Source organism: Bemisia tabaci, chromosome 2, assembly GCF_918797505.1.
Source record: "Bemisia tabaci chromosome 2, PGI_BMITA_v3".
Taxonomy (NCBI): Eukaryota; Metazoa; Arthropoda; class Insecta; order Hemiptera; family Aleyrodidae; genus Bemisia; species Bemisia tabaci.
The window spans coordinates 69,555,109-69,582,393 of record NC_092794.1 but is presented as its reverse complement, the minus strand read 5'-3'; the positions used below and the strand labels follow the sequence as shown (position 1 = coordinate 69,582,393).

General features: G+C 43.1%; 1 protein-coding gene across 5 annotated transcripts in view; it reads left to right on the top strand.

Annotated features, from left to right (window-relative positions):
* The window catches only part of LOC109041868 (zinc finger protein basonuclin-2), a 293,909-nt gene that overhangs the window by 238,562 nt on the left and 28,062 nt on the right, over positions 1-27,285 (top strand). The window contains exon 1 of one of the 5 annotated variants that reach the window (XM_019058366.2): positions 9,219-9,779. The exons of the other annotated variants lie outside the window; for them this stretch is intronic. Within the exon in view, the coding sequence (XP_018913911.2) occupies positions 9,734-9,779 (46 nt within the window). The 5' untranslated portion in view covers positions 9,219-9,733. Of the gene's footprint in view, positions 1-9,218; positions 9,780-27,285 lie in introns of those variants that run through there. 5 annotated transcript variants of the gene reach the window in all.

The following is a 27,285-nucleotide window of genomic DNA, read 5'->3' as shown; positions in this document are numbered from 1 at the left end:
CCATAACATCAAGTCAACCTGCAAATCTTTCACGATAAATTTCTTCTTCCTACGACCATAAATAATGTAACTGCTAATGCCTAATTCTATGTCTGTTAGCAAAATCACTGCAACGCACAATTATTTCTCCGGGCTTCTCATCGCCTGACGCTTTTTATCGTGCCAGAAAAAAAAACTGTCTCAAACTTCAAAGAGGGTAAAGATTAACGCCGACAAACATTAAACAAAACGGTAGAGGAAGAGTCAAGATGGCGCGGACGTGTTTTATGGTCAATGAGGCGCGATTGCCAACTTATGATATATAGTTATTGTCGTTAGTTGCACGACCAAGCAACCAATCAACAACGGTCACACAATGTTGGTGACCATAATATTCGTCCGCGTTGCGCATGCCTCTTACCCGATTTTATTTACCCTCTCATTGGCCAAAGAATGGTGGTCTTCAGCTTATGATTGATACTTAAAAGCCCTTAAAAATACGTCACTTTTGAACGAATTGAGAAATGCAATAGATTTTTTTTAAAAAATAGTTGATGAATCGCAGTTGAAGTGTTAATAATCAAAAGGGCACAACATCTATTTCCTAACTTTTTGATAACCGCAAAAACTTGTAACTGTTTTTTTTTTTTGGAAGGGGGAGGGGGGCAATGGAACGTTGCGTTAAAGTGTACATTACTGCTACCAATCTGATCAGACCTGCCGAGCAGTGCATTTTTGATGCTTAATATTGGAATTTGGGAGCGATTTTTCGCAGAGTAGCCACTCAAAATAGTTTTACTTGAAATCATTAACGCCTCGATTTTTTAAAAAATTGCACCCATGCGCCTTATCCTCCAAACCCCTCAGTTCATTTTCTCTAGCTCTAATCTATTATTCGAAAATGTTCACAATTTTTTTGTTGGAAGGAGGTGGGTTACAGTCTCCCCAACATCCCCTCAACTTTAATTTACCAATTTCTATTTATTTCTTGGACGCGGCTGAAGAAGTATTATTTTATGTGTTATTATCTCTGTTTCATTAAAAATGTGCTCTTTAATCTCTAAATGCCGCAATTAAAATGTATCCGAACGTCCGGATTTTCAGGACAACTCGACAACGGCTTCGAGGCAGGCGTCCCGAGCGCACGATAAAAATGTCAAGGGAACGATTTTCCGATCACGACCGCGGCCCAGGCCCCGCGCCCGGCGGGAGGGGACCAATTAAAAAAGAGGAAAAAACCGCATCCACGCCGCCCCCTCCCGTCATACGCGTTACACAACATGTAAAAATAAATTACAAGGTAGTTAAAACACTGCGCGGGGAAAAAATTCGACCGGTGGCTCGGTGCAGCGGCAAAGTGCTTAACTACGCGTGACACGCTCGAATGTTTTCACGCACGACCAGCCGTACTGTCCTGGCTGCTCCTCCGTCATTATCCGCGGCCCGACGTAAACAAACCCGGTAATTTCAATATCGTCGACCCTGCCGCGATCTATCGGTTCGAGTTTTAACCCTCGAGTAATAGGCGAGCGTATACGTATTGACGCCGCCGTTTTGGCGGTCATTTTCACGCATCTCAGAGCTCTTCCGCTTCGCCGTGGCACACACGTAGTCCCCAGTCGTTGTTCTGGTTAATTGATGAGTGTTGACCGGCGACCATCCGAGCATGGCATCGATGCCCGCTCGACGCCACCGATTTACACGAAAATACGCCCATTTTACATCGGACGAGTCTGCAAATCTATGGAAATTTGGCAGCGTTGTACGCGGCCCCCGCGGGCGGCTAATCGAATTAGCCCACCCCCGCTTGTGGCGGAAAAAAGTAATGAGCTGAGCAAACAAAAATCGGCGAAAAACGGCCGGGTTACGGTCGATTCGATTCAATTCGATACTTTTTGTGAGATCTACTGAGCATGGATCGAGGGATCGAGTAATCGGAATGAATATGGGAGGACTCCTGCGCAGGGGCACACTTGTCACAGCCTCTTGACCGATCGTAACGGACCGAGGAACTAGGGAAGACGGGGTAAAACGCTGCGTGCGCGGCGGGTCCACGCTTTTGTTTTTTTCGCGGTTTTGAATGATTTTTAAGTCTGTCGCAATGCGATGACATGCAGAACGTGATTTCGCATCCGCGGTGGTCCTTTGGTCTCGCTGTTAGAAAAATGAGTTTTAGACCGCCGCGCCAGAGCGATGACCTGATAGGCCACGCCGTAGCCACCTACAGGCCACTCGAAGACTCTGACACGCAGTCATCTATTTGCACCACCTCATTATCACTAAAGCGCGGTGAATCCATAGGAATTTCAGCCCTTGGAAAATACCTGTATGAACAGAGTATGACCATTCCTATCTTTTTAGTATCGGAAAGTTGTGCCGCCTTTTGATTGGTCTACGAATTTTAGGCTGTCATGACACCCTTACGGTCGTAAATAAACAAAACGCTCCGATTCTCTAGGCTTCAAAAATGTGTGCCAACCGTGGGAGCGTCTGGGTCTGAAAAGAAAACTCCGGCCTTGGAATACGTGCTTCCGGGCTACATAGATATACCGTCCGCACTCCGGGCTCAGCGGCCGAAAGTTCCGGGCGCAGTACCCAGAGCAATCAGAGGTACGGCTTCAGCCTTCGGAACTTTCGGCCCCTGAGCCCGGAACGGCCGGTAGGTATGTCTATACAGCCCGTAACTTTTTTTTCAGTGTAGTATTGGACTGGTCTGGGAGGACTAAGGAGCTGCCCCTGAAGCTTTGGCCAAAATGATCCAGCAGGGTCCCCTTTTAGCAAATTTTGAAGGCCTCATTCGGCAAATTGTCACAAATCTATCAGGGTATTTTTTTATATATATTATCTCCCATTTTATCAGGAGAGGCCCCCTACCTTCTTTTTGGCGGTATTCCGCCCCCGAAAAAATTTGGAGCAGTCCTCGCCAAGGGGTAGGTAAGTCAAAGAGAGTGAGAAAAGCGTTACGTACGAACTACTTTGACGACTTATTGCGCGATCCGCGTGACGCTCTGAAGGGGTGAGTGCGTTTTTGGAGTCGAACCATGGATGTGCGGACTCCAGAGCGGCAACCCTCAACTGCGGAGGAAGGCGCAAGCGGTTAATAGAAATATGGAAAGGAATAATGATGTGTTTGGATTCATAAATTCTATTAAGCAAACGGTCCCCCGTGGCGTTTATGGCTTGAAATCTAGCGGCAGGGGGCCCGTGCCCCTCGCCCTCCCCACCCTAACTCCCGCTCCCCCCCCCCTCGCGCCGCGCGACGTTCGTGAATTATTGTCTCTTTTGAGAAACATTAACCCACTTCTAATTGGTCGCCAGAATTTAGCGGCTTTTGTCGCTTTTTTGTTGCGCTTGTATATTGAAAGGAAGCTAGTAAATAACCGCTGCAAAAAATACGGCTCGCGATAATTATTATCGAGGGGTTTAGCCGGGTTTCACTCACAGCGTCTCCCGCAGGGTTGTATCATTCGTGCGGCTGTGTCTGGTGCTAACTTTTTCTGGATTGTAAGTGAGAAGTATGTCTGATAGGAAACGGCTCAAAAATTTCAAAAAACAACATTAAGACAACCCGAAATTCACTCCCAACTTCAAAATCGGTGGAAGACATTTGGGACTTTTTGAGCCTCCCGCTTGTAAAAGTACACTACAGAATGCACCATTTGGACTGCATTTTGCAAATTGGACCTATAAATTCCGGCCCGGTTTAAAAACAACGTATGAGCCATTAGTTCCCCTATGCACATTAGTGTTTTTTTCAGATGAGCCAGAATTTATAGGTCCAAATTGCAAAATGCAGTCCCATTTGATGTGTAGAAGCGTCGCACCCCGTTTTCATAACTCCACGCGAAACTCAAAATGGCTGCCTTCATGTGTCGCGGTTTTTTCCAATAAAGAAATAAATAAATAAATGAAAAAAGTCCGTACATCCAACATTCGCTCTAGTAAAAGTTAGTCAAAGATCCTTCCGTAGTGCTTCATGTATAGAAAAACTTTATTTTATTGAGTCAATCCTATTCGACTAAAATGTAATTATGTCAATGATTTGTATCAATTTTGATACGTATAACATAAATATTCATATTTCCCCTAAAATGTTATATTATCCCTCTATTTTGAAAAATTTCATTTTTACTATACGGAATGGTAAGGAAAGTACAAGTAAAAGTTTCTCTTGCACCATGGGAATGTAACATATTTTTAATCAAAATTTGAGTGAGTAAAATGTTGAGACGCACTCGGAAGCAGAGACAAAAATATAAGCCCGCAAACTCGAATCTTTCGTTCTAAAGAGTCAATTGAACGTATTTCTATCAAACGGACCTAAGCGCCATAGGGTGAGGAAGGTAGAGGGGGCTTGGATTGGCGGCGGAATCGGGCGTCCGGCTTATTCCGTCCTATACTCGCAATGCTTTTCCATGGCGGTTAGGTCCGTTCGACAGAACGCGCTGTCCGGGATTCTAAATTCCTCAAAAGGAACTCAAATTGGCGCTTAGTTCCGTTTGATAGAAATTGGTGTGACATTCTGAAAGATTTTCTTGGTTTTTTTTTTTTTTTCGTTGAAAATTGTCGTGGTTGGATCGTGAATCCCGGTGTTTCAGTAGCATGCCTCACTACACCAGCGTGATAGCGAAGAGAGCAGTACGTGCATGCTGTGATGAACCTCGAGACACATAAAAGCATGTGCTAACCATGGCTCATACAGAAATGCACTTACCGCTCTCTTCGCCATCACGGCAGAACAAGGTTTTCGACCCAAGTATTCACTGGTAAAAAAAAACCTCTTGGTTCAAGAGTGCAGTTTCTTGTCGCCGGATTTAAGAGTCTGGACTCTTGTTTCAATGCAAAATCCGCTTGAATCAATGCAAAATACGCTTGAATCAATGCAAAATCCGCCTGAAACAAGAGTTCAAGACTCTTAAATCCGGCGACAAGAAACTGCACTCTTAAGTCAATGCAATGCGGCATTGGTCCAAGAGGTTTTGTTTACCAGTGTTGTTTTGCCATGCACGATGCTGCAATGGAAAATCTCCCGGAGTCCAATTTTCAGCTCCATGGATCAGAAAGCGTCTTAATTTTACGTAAGACGACGCACAGAGAGATTAAATTCTAAGAGGCGGAAGTAAATATTGTAATCGCGGTGGCTCCAGACAGGCTTTTACCGTTGACTTCTCATCTGGCCGAAAGAGAGGGCAGGGCCACCCGGAGCGCGAGACTTGGCTTTTTTCCGTGCGACAACCTTTGAAAAGGGCCGAACGAAGGGAGCTCGGTTTCGCGACAGACGGAATCATCGTCAAATCGTCGTTAATCACGATGCGCAGACGGGGCCGGACGAGGGACAACAAAACAGGTGAATCGGCCGAAAATCAGGCGAAAAATATGATCCAACAATTTCTAAAGATGTTCACGCTCGAGTAGCGCGGGCGGGTCAGGGCCGGGTTAGCTAAGGTCAGTGTCTCGGCCTGCGGTGGCGCTACGCGGGTTTCGCCCGAGTTATGATTTTCGTATAAATCCAGTTCCCGCCGATATTAATTTGTATCGTCGGGGCCCGAAACAATATTTCAAAGAGATCCGGCCCGGGGGACCGATCTGCCGTGCTAAGGAAGAACGCCGTATGAGCCTTCAGACGTTGCAAAATTTCCTTTGATAAACCCCGAATTTACTAGGAAAATTGTGAATATTTTTTTCCAAAAATTTCAGACAATTTTATGCGCAATTCAATCTAAAATATCTGAAAATTTCAAAGAAAAAGGCGCATAAATGTCGTCAAAAATACATGTTTTATCAAGGGAAATTCGGCAACTCTCGAATGTTCATACGGCGTTCTTCCTTAGCACGGCAGCGGTGCTGGGATGTCATCGACGTTGTTCGGGGCCGATTAAAGCGGTCCCTTCCATCGCCGCCCGAAACAAAGGGACCCTACACGGGGCAGCGTAAAAATTATCTTGTTTTACCTGTGGATTTCGCCAAAATCCAATTTCGCAGCCCGCACCCGCACAAAGGACGCCAAGGACGGGCGGGCGGCCACAAAGGCGAGGCACCCAGCGTCATCTCCTGCGTCGTCATCCCGGCCAGAGACAACGCGATTAATGAGCATCCAGCATCCCGGCCGTGCAGCGCGGCGAGGAGCTCCCACCCGGGGGGTCCCACCATCTCAAAGCGTGTTTTTTATACGGGCACCGAAAGGATACACACTGGTTTTTTTGGCGACATCCAATTCCACGCACACGGCAGCCTCCCTTTTATAAAACATTGTTCCGATATTAATGATGTTTTTCCTCATAAATAATCGAAATCACTCCTGCGGCCGAGGACCCGGCCGGACTACCCTCCGCCCACTCTGTCTAGGTCTCCCTTATTTTTTAATCATTACCATTTTTATTATTGTTATTACCCGTCTCGGAGCCCCCTCCCCTCACCCCTCACCCCAACCCGCGTCCCCTCCTCCCGACTTGCCATCTTTGGTCCTTTTCTGTCTCCAGAGGTTGCGGTCGTCTTCCTTGTCCACAGTTTGTCTCCAGATCTCAAGTTTGACGCAAGTGTCCTTCTCGATTTTAAGCTCCTCTGCCTTCTCGTAAATTCCGCTTCCTTTTCGGGTTATTTAGCCGATTTTAGTGCAGTGTCGTAGCGAACCTACATCGGTGGAATCCATCGTTCGTAACGCTAGTTTGGTGCAGATGAATCGCGCGTGACAAAATATAGGTCAAATACCGTTTTTATCATAATAATCCCTAATTTTGATGGTAGTTCCTTGTGTCATGATTATCGAATAGAATGGTCGCCGAATTTTCTGAGGACATTTATGCAGGTACAGTTTTTCACGATTAACCTTTCTCGTCCACTTTTTAATTTGATCAATTCACATGGAAGTATTATTTTTCCGGAAATTTTCTACTACCTTTGGCTGATGCACTCAGCATAATGCTGTGAGAGGAATTTGGAAAAAGTGGTCTCATCTTAGTACAAAATATTTGTGCACAATCTAAACTTTTTTGTATTTAACTCTAACCCCTTACTATTTTTTCTTGAAAAGTTTAGTGTACTGTTAGTGTCGAAATCATACAAATTTGACACCTCATTGACAGCATATAGCAGAGCATTGAGAGCTCACGCTTCGCGTCATCGCGCCTTCAATTTTTCAGACGCAGCACGGACATCCATCAAGTACGAATAGTTGTATCTCTGCGCCGTCGTAAATGCGCACAGCACCATAGCAGAGCATTGAAGCTCACGCTTCGCGTCATCGCGCCTTCAATTTTTCAGGACGCAGCACGGACAATCCATCCAAGTACGAATAGTTGTATCTCTGCGCCGTCGTAAATGCGCATCCTTTCCCTCCCGCTATTTCCATATTGTGTTTGTTTCTGTTTGTCTTATTCGTAATTGTGCTTCAAACTAGTAGCATAGAGCAGAGCATTCACGGCTCACGCCATCGCGTCTTACATTTTTCTAATGCAATGTGGACATCCATCTTGCGCGAATAGTTGTATCGCGTTTACACTTTAGATGTCTCTTATTTTGAATTTCGAGATAAATTAAGGTTAAGTTTGCCCGAGATATGCTACGGTATGTCCAAATCAATAGTCATTTTGAATAGGAAGAAATTTGTTCAAAAGTCTCTCAAGAGGTCTAATAAAGGGTGCTTATGTCTAAAAATCTAACCGACCATCGCCTCTAAGGGCGAATACACGTGGCGAATGAAGGAGGTGTACGATAAAGCGCCTGTATGTCAAACTAAAAAGGTGAAAATTTCACAGAAATGTGTTTACGCTTCAGAAAGTAGTTCTTGGACCTCTGTTCACCACTACCATGTGTAAAAGTACCTTTCTTTACTCCTAACTCTCTCTTCTTCCGTTCATTCAAGAAATTCTCCGCATATTTTCTAGGTCGTAATTTTTTTTCTCCTCTTATTTTGCTATCCGTCAGAGGGGCGCGTTTTCGGCGCGCCAAGGGGGCGTATCTGCCAATGGCAGATTGGCCCTATGGCCAGTTCAAGCCTGATAACTATTACCTAAAAATGTGTTTTTAGTCTTGCACCACAGAGAAAGTGGTCCAATCGAAGTTGGGCCCACCATCGGCGGATCCAGCAAATTGGCGACATTGCTTTTTCTCCATTTAAACCAATGAAAATGTGTCGATTTTTGAAAGGGCCAGGTGCTTTGACAAGAATCGATTATTTAACACAGGTTTAAATGGAGGGAATTCGGTGTTGCCAAAATGGTAGATCCGCCTCTGGGGCCCACCCGTAAGTTTTTGGCAATCTCGTTTTGTTGGGCAAGTATGTATTGAGATACTCTTAAAGCTCTGATTCGCCTTCTGTCTGATTTGAATCAGTGAGAACGAAAACACATCAACTCGAAAAAATGAAATTTAATAATCGAGACACACACTAAATTGCATAGTAGATGAAGAAGTTAGTCTAAGAAAAAGATTTTTGGTGCCTAAAAGCATGGACTTAAGGACACTTTAAATGTCCAAGTTGGAACAGGTACGGTAACTTCAATGACCTTTATGAAAATCGTCTGTCCTTGCTGAAAAGTGAGCATTTTCGAGTTACCAAGTTGGTGCGCACCTGTTTTCGTTCTCACTGATTCATTTGACTTGTATCCAAATTAATCCTGTATAGCATCGAAGCATTACTTTTTACAAGAGTTTCCTAGGTTTTTGTCTTTTTCGAAAACGAAAACCACCCGTTTTCGACGCACCCTTTTCCAGAGATCCATTCATGTCCGCATTTGGCCCCGGAAATTTGAAACAAGCGAGCGGCAATCCCCTTTGAGAACAGGGACACGTCTCATTCGGCCTCGCGTTTAACCCCGCGCATTTCCTCCGTAAAAAATTCCCGAAACAATACCAAACGTTGAGCGGCGCGCACTCTTTTGGCCCTTTCGGAGGGTCCGGCTTGTAAACCGCGGCGATCATTCGTGCCGAAACCTTTCCGACAGGGTTGTTAAAACATGATCAACCCCGAATCCCGGAATCGAACGAGGGTCTGCCCGAGAGTCCTTTTTCCCGTGTCATTGTTGTATCACCTCATTTTTATCATTTTCGGTGTCATTAACTTTGTCACTGGCCCTGTCATTACAAGTGTCCCTACCTCGACCCTCGCCTCCCCCGCCACCCCCGCGAGTGGCGGAGACGCACCCCAGGCCTCCACCCCCTCCCCCCGCCCGCCCGGGGACCGGCCCCGGGACGCGCGGGGCCCGACCGGTTGCTTTCAAGCTTGCCTCAGTGTCTCTTTTGACTCCGTCGGCCGCGCACCTGACTCGCGTCGCATTCGCCCGCTCAAGTCCGAGTTCCAACCGTTTTCTCATATAAAATTGATCGCTCTTTCTTTCCCTCCTTTGCGGAAATTACCGTCGCAAATTGCACAATTTTCCTTTATCTATTCACAGTTCCATTTTTCTCGCTGCGAGAGACTACAAAATCCGTTATCTAACCAGTGTCTCCTTATCACGAACAGTTCGGTGTGTAGTTCTTCGTCATTTCGCACAACACATCTGCAGCTTTATCATTCATAACTGCTCTATCTTCGTATTTTACGTTCGGTGTCATTTCGTTCTCTGCGCTCTTTGGTGAAACAGATCGAGACTGCGTTGTTTGATGGTGTTTATTCGAAGTGTTCGTGATTTTTCGGTTCGAGCGAGCCGAGCTCTTACAATTAGTTGAGTTCGATGAATATCATGTTTCTGTCGGAAAGACTGAAAAGACTGGAAGTCTAATCGTGAATTGCCTTGTCTGCCGTTTCTGAATTTTTATGCTGTTAAACATGGTTACGGAGTTCTCTGAGGATATCAATGAAGGTAACGAAACGAACGATTATTTAACATCAAATTTTGCTCCATCTAGAAATTACGTTTTAACTTTATGAATTCAATGAGGGGTGGGGGGAGGCGATAAGAATTTTGAGCCTGATCATGAGAGGGGAGGGCATTTTGATGGGTAGTTATTGTTTGTAGGATTGAGGTGCACATTTCTTAAACTCCCAACCTAAAATGAATCAAAAATTTAATACTTTAATTACCACCCAACAACAAATATAATTCTTTGATAGACTTACAATCACGCGAGAAAAACCCTTATTTTACTTAAAATAATCACAGGAAAATTAATTTGAGGGAGAGATCCTTCAGTCCCAATCTAATATTGTTTGCGTCGTTTCAGTAAAAACTGAGAAAGAGAATTGCTCTTTGTGCGTTGCCCTGAAATGATTGACAGATCATTCATAAGGTATATTATCATTCATTTCGATAGGTCTCACCATTTTTTTTTTTTTTTTTCTAAATGAGTGCTTTCTTTAATTTTTTATGAACGGAATCGTTACTTCGAGGACTAGGAGGCTGTACTTGCATGTTGAATGTTGCTACGCTACTTCATTTTCGTAGATTATAATATTATTTTCATTCACTTTGATGACAGTTAAAAACATTGTCGGTTGGTCGGCGAATACATTGGTTTGAAGTTAGTTAGTTAGTTAATTTAGATGCTTTCACAAAAATGACGTCTGTATGTGTATGTGTGTTTATTGGTTCGAGAATGTCACACTTTCTGTGACATGAATAGTCTGAGATGCTAAATGTGTCTAATAAAATTAACTAACTAACTGACTACCTAACTACCTTCAAAACGGCGAAAGCACCGTAGACATATATACATTTTAAAAGAAAAACCATGCAAGTACGTGGAAATTGCCGCTCGCTAATGGCAGCGCTTCACGGAGGTGTGATGAAACGCAAGTTCATGATTCAACCGCCAGAGCGCGACACCTCCTCGAGCCCATCTCGGGAAGTCGTCGCCTTTGAACCGGTTGCAACATTTCCCCCGATTGACGCTACAAAATTCTCGGCGCACGGAAAACAAGACAAGTCTCAGTCTCAGTGAAACAGCGACACTTCATTTTTTTTTTTTTTTTTGGGGGGGGGGGGTTCGAAATTCCAAAATTACTCACATTCTTTGTGATACATCAATACTTGTTTGCTGATAACTGCAGTGCCTGTAGACATTTTAGGAGAAAAATAATCTAATCATCTTGTATGCGATTTTCGGAAATCCTATCGTGGGAAAATACCTCTCCAATTTTTGATGCATGAAACTCCCGAGTTTCCCGCCGTAGAAAAAAGATAATATAGATTAACTTTAACTTTCCGATTGTAAACACCGAACTTTTGAATTTATTAAATCAATTTTATTTATCCTTTTGCAGGGGTATCTTGCTACCACTTTTCATTTCTAAGAGAGAATTAGGTATCTACCAACCAAACTCAAGTATTCCGCGTCTCGACCCTTGAAATTTTTACACATTTTATTCATTTGCTGCAAAATTCTACGACTTCTGATGTACCACATGGGAATCGTTTATCATGGGAATTATTTTTTTGAGATCGTCAGTCCAAAAGTGATATTTATAAATACACCGTAAACGGGTGGGTTTAAAGTCGGGATTTTGGGAGTTTTTTATTTTATTTTTTATTATTTTATTTTTTTTTTTGGTTCTCTGCAGAAGTCGATACGGTGCGGTACAATTTTTCTTAGTCCGCACTTACACATTTTCTAAGATCATCATAAAAATTAGGATACTACACAATACATAGAGAGACGATAATTACCTTTTCTCCACATTCCCGTCTCTATTCTCTAGGTTGCGCACCCCCTTCCTTCAAATCGCCTCCCTTCAGACGTAAGGGCGTGCCTTAATTTCTACGTGAGCCCTGTTTTACGTATAAAACCCATGCTTTCTGGGCCTCATGTGAAAGTAAAGGAACGCCCGTACGTCAGAGAGGGAGGAAATGTCCCATAGTGCATTAGTTTTCGCCTGTCATGAAGCCGGAAGTTCATTTTAGTTTAAAGTTGACAAAACTCCTCAAGGGAGGGCTCTTCAACTGCCGGAAATTTGTAGCGATAAGTTGAATGTTGTAAATTATTCCGAGCTTTTTACAAGTTTCCGATCCCTTCCTCGACGTAGGAGGGCGTGGGTTAGCGTGACAAAGGCGTAAAGAGACAAGTTTGCTGGGGAGTGGTGGGGAAATTGACTGCCTGGTGTCGTGAAAATAAAGTATGCACTGTATCGACCTGTAGTCAAGTCAACTGATAAGATCTCAAACAATACCGTGAACAAAACTCCTGAGCACGATTCACATCTACCCTTCCTCACCCCTTCAAAGGGGGCGGGGGAAGGGGGGATTTCCACCTCCATGACATGGAGTGTACGTTATTCACGGCTCACTCAGATTGTAGACACCATAATACTGGAGACACTGAAAACCTCACATTGAAGCTGATAATGTAAAAAAGGTTTTAAAAAGTAGACTTTTTGAGATTTTGCTCACGAAGACTTTGTTATCAAACATGACACCTCATTTTTTGTTTTTCTTTTTAACTTGTGTACATTTTAAGTCGCATACCGAAACGCCTGGAAATTCTCTTATCTTTACATATTTTTGCCGTCGAAATTAACAATAATGGAAATTCAGTATACCTATACCACTTCATTTTACGGAACAGGTAACACATAATATTGGGACAACAAATGTTGCTAGTCTCCTCAAATGCTGGATTTTCTTTTTCATTTTACTAAAAATCTCAAGAATACTCTCAAGGTTACTCTTACAATCGAATTTTTACATTTCCATTCAATCTGCCTCATTTTTATAAGTTTCACTCCGTGTAAATAAAGAAATTTGTGACCAGCGGGCTGATCGATAAAATTGAAAGACAAAGCGATAGACAAAGAAGATGACGAAAAGCGAGCGGTCCTATCGGTTGAAATAAGTCGTTATTATAGACTAAGGGAGGAAATGATGGACTAACTAGAAATCTATCGTGGATTGCCCTTAGTTAGTCCATTACCAACCTCTTTTGTCCATTGAAAACTCTCGCCTCCACCAATGGAATTCCTCCATTTTCTTTTAACGTCCTTTGTCCATCGCTTTGTCGATCAATTTCAACAATCAGCCCGCAGGTGAGGATACTTATTAAGTTCTTCCAAGAGAGATAGACATCTCGAAAATACTAAATAATGAAATTTACATTGAACGAAGGAAGAAGTTAGTTTGATAAACAAATCAAAAAGCCACCCCCTCTGAATCGAGGACGTCGGCCGCTCGCTATGTATCTGGTTCCTTCCCTCACGCGTGACTCCCACTTTCATTACCCGTCGTTGAACTTCCGGGGCCTCCCCTCTCACCCCCTCGCACCCCCTCTCGACCCCGCTGACAAATGCAAATCCGAGCCCTTGTTTGTCGTTCCCCGTCCGCTCCGCGGGACACCGACACGGGGCGATTAAAATGGAGAACCCCCGAAATTACGGCTTCCCGATTGGGGCTATTTATTAGGGGGACACGCCCCCTTTTGAACTCCTTTCCCTCCTCGGCGACACGGCGCTTTGTCACGCATACACGTAGGAGTGCTTCCGTCTACTTCAACCCTTTCCATGTATTCCAGAGGACAGGGGTTTTGAGCCAACTTCCTTACGAGATCGGCTCGTCTAAACTTCCGCAGGGGAATAATAAAGGATGGTGCTTTTGAGGTTTTCTTGATTCTTTTACGAAAACTGAACATACCGTATGTCGTCACCTTCCGGCCAAAGTATCACAAGCGCCATGCGATGTCTCGAAATTTCCGCCGCCATTTTATTTTTTTACAGAAAAATTGTTCAACGAAGCCCGCCGAAAATTTGACTGAATTTTCTTTGTGCTGCCGATAAATTTCAGTTAACTTTTCGAACAGATTCAACCAACGATTTCTCTGTAAAAAAATTTAACGGCGGCGGAAATTTTGAAACGTCGCATGGCGCTTGTAATACAATGATTGTGATACTGAAGCACTTCCCGAACTTCAGGAGCTGGACCTAAAGTTTTCGGATGTGGGATCCGAACACTTCAGAGATCCATACGACCTGAACTTCGGGTCCCATGCCCAAAGTTTTTCTTTCCGTGTGTGAGGTCTATAATAATTGAAACGTGTCAAAGATAATATATCGGGATTAATTTGGACTTTTTTCTTCTTCTTCCTCGTTTTTTTTCACTGCGATTAAACCCTTGCCGCCGCGTCGCATCGACCGAATGAAGACGCGTCATATCCGAAGCGAGCCCTAAAAGAGCGATCCGGGGGCTAATGGGAAGGAAAAACAACAGTCTCGGCTTCCACGCAGTGTTCAAGAGCCTCCACCGCTATGTGTGTATAGACTTCCGATTTAAATAAACATAAGTCACTGTTCTGCAGATGCCCTGCGCCGGGGAAGGGAGAGAGCCGCGTCTTAGTTGCCAGTGGCGTGCCGTGAATTGCGATATATCGATCCTTATGCCATTTAAACCTATGGAAAATGATCGATAAACAGGGTGTTCGCAGAGAACACCTTATTAATCGATTCTTTACCATAGGTTTAAACGGCATAACAATCGATGTATCGCAATTCACGCCACGCCACTGTTGGTTGCGGCTTGGCCCGCCATTACACCGACGTATATGTGACAGAAGTGTAGCTTCTCATTGTTGTACTCATGCGCGGTTGTCAGTTCTCTGATAAACATGACTGAAGAAATGGTTCGAGATAATTTGTCTAAATTATTACAGGATCATCTTTTTAAAATTAATAATTTTTTTTAAGGTATCGGGTTTTTTCCATCTGATAAAAATCCTTTGAGTGAAAGATATTTCGACGGCAAAAGTGTGAAATCTCATATCTCCGTCTGTGGCGTTGCAGACTTCCTGTCATAATATATATTTTTTCTTCCGAGAAAAACTAGTTGACATAATTTTGTGAAATCCTCGATTTCTTTCTTCTTTTAGCAGAATATTTGGTGTGAATTTCAAGTTATATGATTGGCTCGTTCCTCTTGAACAAAATAAAGTGAGAGCAAAAATTTTCCAACGCCGTAATGGAGTCATGTGATTAATTCTTTTTTTCTCAATTAAAAATATGTAACTTTGTCACCAAAGACAAATTTAATTTTGTCAAAGTTTTTCTTAAAATAAAAAACTCATTTTAATTGAAAAAATCTCTCAATAACATGAAATTCTCCAATTGCAAGAAAAAAAGCTGCCTGTACTTAAAAAAATTGTCTTTTAAGCAAGGAGCATTTTGTTAAAATTTTAAAATGGAAATTTCTTTTGACCTCATGTTCAGTTGTCGCTGAGATCCCCAGATCCATCCAGAAAAGGAGCCCTTATCCTCTTGAATAAATCAAAATTTTCTCTTCCGAATCCATTATTCTGGCAACATTGGCCTTCAGGTCTCGATGACTGAATAAACACTACGAGCCCATGCCCAAAACCACGTGCGTATTCATATGAGCGTTATGGTATGCCGCGTATGTCATGTGACGGTATGCCGATGCCATCCCATCCCATGCCGCATGGCTCAAACGAAAGTGGGAGAGGGAAATATCACATATCATCGCACAGCGCGAACAGGACAAAGTAAACAATTACGCGGGCGGGCCCACAAAATTGCGCTGTTGCCTAACTTTCCCATGAGATTCTGCACAAAGAAAACTCAAATTCATTTTACAGGTCGTCTTAAAATCAGGATCAGAGATAGTTTATATTAGCTTAGTTAATTTAGGCAACTCAGATTTCGTTTGATATACCTTTGAAGTACGGTCTTGCTGAACAATATATAAATTCTACAGAAAATGTATAATTTAACATTGGAAGAAAAAGACACTGGATCTAGAGTCCAGACTCTTGAAAACATTGACAAGAAAAAATACTCTTGATTCGATCGGATTTTTGCTTGAATCAAAACGAAATCCGCTTAAAATTAAGAGGCTTGGTTCTTGATTTAAGCTAGATTCTGATGAATCAAAAATACTTTTTCTTGTCTATGTTTTTAACAGTCTGGACTCTAGATCCAATGTGTTTTTTTTTGCAGTGAACGTAATGCGATATAATGCACACAATTTTTGTAGGAAAAAGATAGAAGATTTTGAGTGTAGTTACAACGTTTTTGGTGTGGACGGCAGATCTATGTTGCCTAGAGGGGCCAAAGGGATGATTTGGGTGTAGAAGATGGCAACGCAACCCTTAAGAATGGTTAGATTTATCGGGCGAGGTCGAAAGGGCTCGCATTCGGGGGTTGTGTCCCGGCGAAGCGCGAGACGCCGCGGGGTAATACGTCTTAGAGTTTATGATTCGGAAAAAAAGCATTTTCCGCGCCTTCCGTGGCGGGACCCGCAACCACCTCGACACGACCCGGCTCGGAAACCGCCACAGCTTCCCCGTCGCATTCTTTCCGCCGTTTTTCTTCTTTCTTCCCTTTTTATCTCAAGTCGCCGCAGATTGTCTCAAAGGAGACATTACACTTAACAATCGCTTTAACCTGCCAAGCTGATGCTCCGTCACCTCGACTTATCTCTCGCTCTCTCTCCGGCCCGTTTCCGGCCCAGGCTTTTCCCTCTTTTTCCCTTTTTTCCCCTTTTTCACGCCGCGGAAGACGGATTTCCCGGCCGAACAAGGCGGAAGTAAGTTCGTTTTGAATAATTAAGTGCTCGAAATTAAAGACTTGTAATTATTTCATGAGCGCCTTTTTTAAAACCCCTGCTTTCCTTCCTGCCTCTTAATCTGCTCCGCCCCTGACTCGCTTGAAAAATGCGATGCCACTGCTGTTTCTGCTTGAGCGTCATTCTCTATCCGGAGGAGATTCTAAATTTCTCTCGTTTAGCTCAAATTCAAAGACGTAGGACTTTAGAAAAAAGGAATGGATTGAAGGAAGAAATAATAAATTCACGCTCTTTTATTATCACCCTTACCTTACTTTTCACATAGTCAAAATCATCCCTCATTCCAAATCAAAATAACGAAGATCTCTGCGTTATTTTTGTTTTTGTTAGAAAGGTTTCTGATGCCGCTTTCTACGGTGTATTTTACCGTCGAAAGTTTTCCCAAGTCATCTTTCATTGAGGCGTATGAGTAAGTGAATTGACCCTAACAGGATATTTACTGTGAATTTAATGTCTGTTCATTTTCACCATTTTTTTTTTTTTTTTAAACCTATTAATTTTTCTGTGTTTTCCTCAAAAGCGATCCTTTCTCAGAGATTAGATGAAACGCTAGGTCAAAACATTTTACTTTAGGGTCGAAATATTATACTCCAAATCTGAATATTGTCGATGATGAAGCGGTAGCTTGTCTAGCTATATAATCATGTTCCAAGGAGATCTATGGGAAACAGTAACAAATTTTTGGCAGTGTCAACCATGCGTTCAGCATATTCACTATATGGAGCATGTAGCGCTCTTAATACATGATTTCTCGCTGCCCTTTCAAAATACACAAATCTGTAAGGGGGTTGCTAAAATAGCTCTCATTTAAGATACATTGAAAACCACTCCTGAAATCAAGTTAGATGAACCCATGCGTTGCTAGCGGTGGACATGTCCCATGTTTTTAATTTCGATACTCCCAAATCCCTCCCCCGGTAAATCCTCCCCGAACGCAACACTCGCACTATTTTCAAAGCAAATCTCCGGGCACGCAACTCGCTGATCTCATCGTTCGAACTTTCCTAACTTGGAGCGAGCCGAGAATTCCTGCAAAATACTTTTTTACCATAGTTCGAATTTCACCCCTGAGTATATCCACCGCGAGAGCTTGCCCCTCGCATTCAAGGGCAACACTCGTCCTCCCGTCTGACATCGCAGGTGTCAAATCCCCGTTAAAACTGTATAATTTTACATCTTCACAACCCTTAATTCCAGGACTCCCTCGAGCATCAGGCAACCACGCAACGGCGAACATCGACAGCTTATAATTGTAATATCACCGCGTCCAGGCGACCCTGCGATCCCTCGCAGCAGTCTGGGGTGGGGGGGGGGGGGATTAGAAAATGAAGGACCCAACCCCACCCCCTCCCCTCGCTCGTGCCCTGATTGAAAGCACCCGAGCGGACAAGCGGGATGGGTCCCCGCAGAAAATCGCAAGCGTCCACCTCTTGAGCCAAAAGCCCCGTCCAACCTCCCCCCCCTTCCATCCTTCCGACCCCTCCCCCGCCACCCGAAGTCAGGCGTGGAGCACTATTTAATCTGGCGTTCTCAGCTGTCTCGCCCTGTTCCTTGAAATCGGATGCAGTTTCATTAAGGGCTTAAGCAAGAACTTTGATTGGGCAGGAACAGAAGGGTAGGGGAGCACCCTCCCCCACGGCTCACCACTTTTTATGAAACTGATCGATATTATGATACATCGGGAAGCGATACCTCCGCCGTCCAGAAGGAGTTGCAGCGTCCTTTGAATTGTTCAGGATTTGAGTTTGATTTTGTGCGTGTGCGCTGAGTCGTTAGGGGGCTCGAATGATGGGTATTAAAAGCGTGTCTGGGATTGTCTGTCGTCGGATCATTATTATGAGGAATTAGGGTTTTTGCATAAAGTGCTTACTTTGCTGTTGAAGGGAAGCCCTTCGGGAGAATTATTTCGTGTGTTTGCAGTTGTGAGGGTCAGATGATCTTGCAAAGTTTTAAAATCTGCATGTACTTGAACAAAAGTATGATGTTCCACTCTTTTTTTATGAAGCGCGCGTCATGTTGTATCGGTAATTGCTGAACTTTTCGTTGATCTCTCGAGTCTGAATGACCGTGAGCAATCCTTTGATCATAAAAATTAATCTCTTTTTTTATTTTACTGATACTTTATTCATATGTATAAAGCTGTCTGTACAGTAAAAATCTACCACAGGTTCAACTGGTCCGTTTTTGTGAAAGACAATTCATACTTATATGTTTCTATTTTTAATTATCTATAAGTTTTAGGAGGAAAATATCCTATTGTCGCACAGATGAGGAGTCAGGATCACATCAACTTTCAATAAAAAGCACCTTGATTTCATGTTCTGAAGCACCAAGTTTTTAATTATCAATATGAAGTAATATGTAAAAAAAATTAGTGGACTGAGCAGGATATCTATATTATTTTAATGCTGTTATCGAAGAAGAATTCCTCAGTGAGCCTTAGAAACAATACGAGAGTAGAGGATCATACAATAATTCAAAGCTCATTATAGCGGACGTCAGCACGAGAACTTGTCTTTGCACCCAATATCAATCGAGGCATTTGAAACAGTCGAGACCTTTGACGGAAGAGCTTAAATTATATTATCCTGACACGGTGTTGATTACATTTTTGAGGCTAAGGTCTCAGGAGCGTCCCTCATTCTCCGCGGAACTGAGGGTGGCGCGGCAAATTGTATATTTAAAATTTAAATCGTGCGGTTAAAGGGCGCCAGACCTTTTATGTCCTCCGCTTATCAAAAGGACCCTGGAAGCATCGTTCCGTCTCTTTGAATTGACTGCAGTGTTGTCAGTTTGTACTCCTTTTAGACTTGTGTTTGAGGAGGGAGGGGGCGTTACATCTGTTTCCCAGTATATGCAGCATCAGTTTTAAAAAGTTTTTAAATTTAGTAAAATTGCTGCTGAGATATATCAGGACACTTCAGAGTGTGCAAGTTTTTTGGTGTATATTATCTTTATTGTAACAATTGATCTATACGTTAAAGGCATTTTAAAAATAAGCTTGTATACTAAAATATCATTATTTAATCACATAACAATGTCACACTCAAACTTTAGGCAATTAATGGATTACAACATTCACACGTATTTGAGTTCGATTAAGATTATTCAAAAAAATTTAGGTTTAACAACGGGTTATAGTAAAGAAATTTGGACAGGGTTTGACAAGGGTTGATAAAAAACATAGATTATTTGAACATGTTTGGCCCCTATTTCATATTAGAGTATTCCCTCCTTATGAATGAAAAATCAACATTCCTTATGATTCTATAACATCCGTTGACAAAAATTATAGAACATAAACGTAAAAAAATTCAGATGGTCTCCTTTAAAACAAAAAGGACACTTATTGAACTATACTGAATAAACGTCATCTCTAGCATTATAAAGGTATCCAATGCAAGCCCTCAAATCGATTGAATTCATTGGTTTTTTTGCGAACGCGCGGCAACAAGTGATTTAAATGCCGCAGAGCAATTAGGCCGGTTAAACGAAGTTGACATTAGGAAGCTAATGCGTCGATTAGGCTGACGGGGGAGGGTTGGGAGGTGGGGATGGGGTTGCAAATTGAAGTTCAAAGCGGCTCGGTGCGCGGGGCGGCGTCGGGTGATATGCTCGCGACAAGGCGCGCCCGGGGCCTCAACGGCGCCCCCCCCCCTTCCCACCCTGCGCCGCGGGGTCCCGTCGCCCCGTGTAGCAATTCGGATTTTGACGCCGATGCGCAACGCGGTGCCAGGGGCAACCGTGTGCTCGTGACATTGTGTGTCGTGCGGTGGTTGACACTGCGCCTGGCCATGCCTCGAGCTCCGCCGTGCCGAGGAAAAACGCCGTATGAGCCTTCAGGCGTTGCCAAATTTCATTCGATAAAACACTAATTTCCTGGTGAACTTATGAATATTTTCCTTCCAATTTTTCAGATGATTTTGTTCGCAATTTCGCCTGAAGTTCCTGAAAATTTCAAGGGAAACTATTCATAACATTCCGCAAAAATAAACGTTTTATCGAAGGAAATTTGGCAACTCTTGAATGTTCATACGGCGTTCTTCCTTAGCACGGCAGAGCTTTCGTGCAAACTTGTCAAGACGCCTTTTGAGATTGTCTCGTGCTCCGAGGCACGCAGTTCTTCGAGTCCTCCGAAACGCCGCCTCGTCCGAAATTTTAACAACGGGGTAGAACTCGCTCAACTTTCTACAGATACGAATTTTTACGGAGCAGCCCGAGAAAATGGTAACAGGAGAAAAACAAGGGGGGGGGGGCAAGGCTAAAAATACAACAACAAAACCCCCGAGATGTTTCGACTAAAACCCGCAAAGGGGAAATTTCTGCAAGTCATTCAAAAGGATCACTCTTTCATTTTACAAGGTTGTTTTCCCCCCCCCCTCCCAGTGGGCGCCTAATAAGGGGACATTTCTGCATATGTGTGTAAGTGGAGGAGGGAGGGGGGAGGCGTCATAGGACGTGGAGAAATGCATTTGAAGTTTTGATCATTACTCTATGGCCACTGACAGTGACTTTCGTTCGAAATCAGGAGTCCATAAGCTGCGGTATCCTCGGTGGCCAGAAATTAATGGTGGAAACTTAAAATGCATTTTTCTCAAACGTTATCTTTTGCTATGTGCCCTTTTTCCGGAAAGCTCCTCAATTCAATTTTGAACTGACGAACTCTCATCGATGAAAAGCAGCAATACGCTACACCAAGTTGAATCGACTGAAAAATGTAATCCATGAGGCGAAATGTCTATATGATGAAGTAGCGCGTGCACCTATAATCTGATCCTTTGTTTTGCCTTCAATCCGTCGCTCGGCAGACAAAAGGGCGTAACTACACCGTCAGCTGAGCCCAGGAAAGCATTAAGTTATATGGATGCCAGGGTTCATCGCGAAATGTAGGTACGTCCTGTTAGAATTGGATCAGACGCGTCGCGAACGGAGGACGATCCCGGATCCATGCTCTGACAAAAGAACTTGTTTGGTTAGCAGGAGGTAAGTTTATCAATTTCGAGGGGGTGAGTGTCCGGGCCCGGGGAGGGTATGGGAAGGGTTCGGGCAGATGGTCTGGTCCTCAGCGGGCGCACCCGAAACCAACGTGGACTCCCATCTCCGGCCCCGGGCAGATGTTCGCTGGAATACATTTTCCTAAACGATGTCCCCGGCCCCTTTTTGCCCTAATTCGCTCACCAGGCTCCACCCTCCGTCCCACGGTTCCATCCTGGATATCGGAGGACTCTGATGGTCGTTCGACGCTGCGCTGAGAGTCATGTGACCAGGGTCGCCACAGTCAGGGAATACCGGGAATTGTCGGGGAATTTTAAAAAGTTAGGGGAAACACGGAAAAAAAAGGCCTGCTACCCGAGCGGACTAGTCCGTACCGGTTGCAGGAAAGTTCCTGTGAATATAGCGCTATAGAGGGTTACCGGGGTTGACGACTGTAATAGTACCTGTGAATTTGATGGTCACTATGCCGGAGTGGACAACTGCGAATGTCTCGCTACGCCGACCGTCCTACTCATTCACCACTCCAGAGAGGTCCGCTGTGAATACCGGAACTCCCGGTCGTTCATGCGGGCTTATTCGTTCGTTAGATCAGACCAAGACGAATTTTGTAGCAGAGCTAGACTGATGTAATCACAGTACCGAATTTCTTTTTCTTTCCCCCCCCCCCCTTCTCAGCCCTGCTGCTCCAGGGATCCTCAGGTTTTCCCTGTGCATTAGACCAGTTATTATTCGTTGAGAAAGCTCTTGTTCCTATATAGGAATAAGAGTTTATTAGTTCTTCAGGTTCGCATCCGTTTTAGCAATTTCGTACTTCCCGTTCATGCGCAGTTCATGATGTAAGTCAGAAACCCAAAAAAGTCCCGCAATCAAGATCTGGTGCTCCTGTATCAGTTTCTGTTTGATTTTGATAGTTTTTCCGAAAGATGAGAGTTTTTTAAAAGAGCTGTCAGGCGTCAAAGCTGTTCAAAAGCTCAAAGATGTGTGTGTTTATCAGTCATTGAACACCGTCATGAATTTTCTACCAATTTTCAAAATTCGTCACCCTTTAGTTACTTATTAACTAAATAAATAAATAAGCAAAAAATGGGGGGAAATAATTGTTTCATGTAACACATTTGCTTTGAAGTTAACGTGCATCACGCGTTTGTCGATGTCAGTATTTTCTCTCTTTGGATTTCAGCCTTTCAATAAATCAGTGGGACTTAATAGTTGCGTTACTAATGTCGTGAATGTGTAATAAAATGCCAGTATTCTTAAAAATTCAAATTGCGGATTTTATCATTGATTGATTTCTAAATGAGTGACCAAATAACAAATATACAAGCATTATAAAACCATCGATTCCATTAAAAATGAATGAATGCAAATAAAAATTGAATATTAGTTACATTAAATTCCTCACTGTTGTCCAGCTATGCGTAACTCAAATGGTAAATATTCTCGCGTTGTACTTGATATATGTATAAAGTAGGTGTGCACTTGTTTGCAGGTGTGATGGGGCAAAAACAATAAAGATCCAAGATACGAAAAATTGAATGATTCCGTGAAGCAAAATGTGAGAAATGAAATAAGAAAGATAAAAATGTGAGTAATAATGTATGAGTGACGAATTCTGAAAATCTAGAATATTCGAGGGCCTAAAATGGCCTCATAAACACACTCACCTTGACAATACACTTAATCCTTAACTGCCTACAGCTCTCGTAGAATCGTCTCAGATTTCTTCAAATACATCAACATCGTACACAAAAACAAAACAGAAAATAACACAGTGTTCACACAGATATTAATATTCCAACTGAAACTTGGAAAGCAGTTAAAACGGTCAGAACGGTTGGAAGTCAAACACCAATATGGCGCGCGGTGGTAAGTGGACAAAGACCACGCCAACGGTAATTAGTTGGCCGGACAGACATGCGGAAATGCGGACCAACGCGGGGTTGAGCCCTGATCCTTCTGTGCCGACGGGGGTCGATGCGTCCGGTATCCACGGGGTGGACTTTCCCCGTTCGTTGGCGCCGACCAGCCGCTCGTCATTACTGAAGTTACGGTATTCATCTCAGACCCGAACAGCCGGGTTCCACAGGCGACCTGAGTACGGGGTTGACAACCAGGAGTCACCTGGGTCTTTATCAGACAGTCGTTCCTCAAGCTCGTACCTCAAATTCACCGAGCAGGTCCGCTCACGTAGCGGACCACTTTTTTTTCCGTGTGGAAGTGTCAAGAGAAGACGAAAATGTCGGGGACTTTTAAAAAGTCAGGGGAAACCTGGAAATATTAGGGGAAAAGACGAAAATATCAGGGAATTTCAAAAATTCAGGGGAAACCTGGAAATGTTAGGGGGAAAAACGAAAATATCAGGGAAAACTTGTTCAGTCGTCTTTATTTGCTTTCAAAAACGAGTTTTTCGAACGAGTTTCAACAACAAATTTTGCCTGAAAACTATTTCTAATCATGTATTTTTAATCATATGGCATATTTTCAATTTTCAGGAAATTTCTCTCAAATGTGTCAGGGAATTTTTTAAAGTCAGAGTAAACCTGGAAATATCGGAGAAAAGACGAAAATGTCAGGGAAAACTTGTTAAGTCGTCTTTATTAATTTGCTTTCAATAACGAGTTTTTCGAACGAGTTTAAACAACAAATTTTGCCTGAAAACTATATTTCTAATTATATATTTTCAATCATCTGGCGTATCTTCATTCGTCAGAGAATTTCTCCAAAAGGTGTCAGGAAAGCAGGGAAATGTCAGGGAATTTCATTTTCTGTTTTTGCAGCAAACTTGTATGACGCGATTTTGATTCGGATGACGGAATGAAGCTGCTCGCTGCTTGATTTTGACTCAATTGTCACCAAATCCTGCAGTTAAGAGTACAGAATAATGAGAAGACCGAATACACCAGAGAATTGTAAATAAGTCACGTAAAGAATGATATTTTTTACCGCATTTAACTCAATTGGATAATGCTATGGCAAAAGCTGCAAATTTCTTAGAATATATGATCTCAGAAGCATCATAAAATTTGTAAATAAAAGAAGTAAGTCGAGACATGAAGCTTCATATGATCGGTAAAATACAGTTCTGCAAATTTGGTGTTGTCCCAGCACTAGCAAGCTTTTAGCAAGAAAGAATCGAAGAAAACTTCTCAAAATGAAGACATCATCATGAAAGAATCTCCAAGTTTTTCAAGTCTCCGCGGAGGTGGAAGAAAAAACCGTGGGAATCTGTGAAAAGGGGGAAAATAAACACGTCTCTCTTGTCAAACACCTAACTTTTTCCGGCACTCTCGGTTGTTTATTGACTTAGAATCGGTCAAAAGTTTGCTGCAAACATCAACAACGTGAAAATAAATAAATAAGTAGGCTCGTAAAAAGAAACCCCGAAGAATCCTCGGCTAATATTGAACTTTCAAGTTCAGGAGAGCTTTCTTGAACTTTTTTCTTCACCGCACCTCGCCGACGACGCGAAATTGAGACACTTCATTAGGCGTCAATTTAATTTGAAATTATTCCCGTTGCGGTAATTCTAAAGTTTGCATCAGCCTACCTCGCTGGAAAGAAAACGTCTTCTCCGTGCTGCTGTGCCAAGGAAAAACGCCGTGTGAACCTTGAATAAGCCGGATCCCCCTCGCCCCTCCCCAACAAATATTTATTTTTGAAATAAGTCCGGAATATTTTTCCTGGAAATTTTCAGATACTTCGGATTAATTTTGGTATAAAATTCTCTTAAAATCGGATGAAAATATGCACAAGTTTCCCAGAATAATCGCATTTTTAAATAAATAAATAAATAGCTTAATAAATAGCACGAATAAAATAGCTTAATACCTCTCGACCCTCCCTTCCCCATTCCAATGATAGCCTAAACATGATTATAAGTTGTTTTTACAGGACAGACTCATTGATAATATCTAAGAAACTGACGTCACTTTCACATATCGACAGCAGATTTAACCAAGCTTTGCGGGTTTGAGAAGTAACAGACTCACAGTTTGTCAAGTCCGGACTCTGCTACCGGCCAAAGCGTGCGTGCAGCGACACTGACTGACGTCACAACTCAGGGTCGTTTATTTGTGGCATTCGCAGAGATTTTTCAAGAAAGCGGTTACAACATCTGGACGTACGGCTGATTAATTTTGAGGCATGCTTTGAAGTTCCCTTTTGTCGGTGCCACATTAGAAAATAGAAACTACGTAAATGAACGTCTGTTTCTCCGGAAACAATACCCATCATGGAGGGTGCAAATTTTTATGACATCATTCGAAGGGCATATTCGCGGAACTCTATAGATATTTTGAGCGCAATTTTATTCGGCATTTGTGCCGTTTGAAGTTTCTTCCTTATTTAAGTGGTCGAATCCAAACCAAAGAAAACATTATTTCCGTGCGTAGTTAATTGAAATTGATAAGTTTATAAAAAATTGGAATCAAATTAAATAATGTTTTGTTCAGGTATCCACAAACGGTCCTTTCCAAAATTTACTATTGAACCTTCTTGCCTCATATGAATTAATTTTGTTTTCCTGAAATTTTGAACATACCTAAAATCCTTTCTAGTAATGTTCTATTGTTTACTTTACAGTCATGAAAGCTCCTTTTTCAACTTTCCAAATTTCTCGTTGTTTCCTTACAGAAAAATCTAATTCAAAGTTCGTTTTAGGGTCCACGTTTCTCCTGTTTCTTTTTGGTAAAAGGGGTTTAACTCCCATGTGTTATAAATTTATGTAATAGTAATACTCATTATTTTTTTCTCCGACTCGGAATGTTCAAAATCCAAGAGAGGCTATGATGGAGACCCAAAGTTTGTCATCATTACAGATTCAGCATTCGGAGATTTCTGCCGAAGCCTCCACCTTCTTCACAAAAACTCCTCGTTCCCTCATTTCGAATGCATTTTTCGAACTTACACTTTATATGAAATTTTGGTAGCGCGCACGCTATTCTTTCCTCTCTTTTATTAAATACAACCAAACCGTTTTCAAATAACGCTGAAAATTACCCAATTGTGTCGTGGAATGAAATATAGCACTGCCCCAGTGAGTTGTCATTCATTGTCATCTCGTTGGCAATGGCGGTGACTACCTAGACGGCAGGCAAATCACGGTGGGGAACTCCCACATGACGAGTCGGAGCGGAGAAACCGGTCGAAGATGTCACTGGAAGGAGGACAATCGTGGTTGGGAGGGGCGAGTTGGCGACCGAGGACCAATGACAAGGCGACGAGGAAACGAATGACACCGGAGCAGTTGGACAAAAGCAGTGCCATTGGCGCAGCGCAGCGGGCGACGGATAAAATGGTGACAGGCCGAGCGCAGCGCAGCGCGCGGTTCCCCCGGCCCCGGAGCGAACCGTGCGACCGGCCCCAGCCTCTCAGCAGCCGAGCGGAAGGGAATTAGGGCCATTGTTGGCCTAATTCGGTCGGAGGAAAAAGGGACACGGGACAAAAGGACCCGGGCGGATTAAAAAATAAAACAGCAAACTCACCGAAAATGGAGGGATGCGCACCCTCGTCAAAGCCGAGGACAATGTGTCCTTCACGCTCCCGATTGTTGGCTGATCTGTAATACAAATACATGATTATTGATACATGCAGCCCAGCATCCCTGCCCACTTTCATGGTCCTCGTGGTCCCCCGGAGGAACAATGATAAGTGCCGCGCAGCCGGGTCCCTGCCGACCCGATTCAATTTGTCCTTCCTTTCTCCGGCACAAAGGAGATAATGAAAATTAGGAAGGAGAAAAAAATCGAGCGCGGCGGCAAATCGAGCGTGGAGAGATTTACCTGCAGACGCAGATGATCGTTTCTCCTCCAGAAAC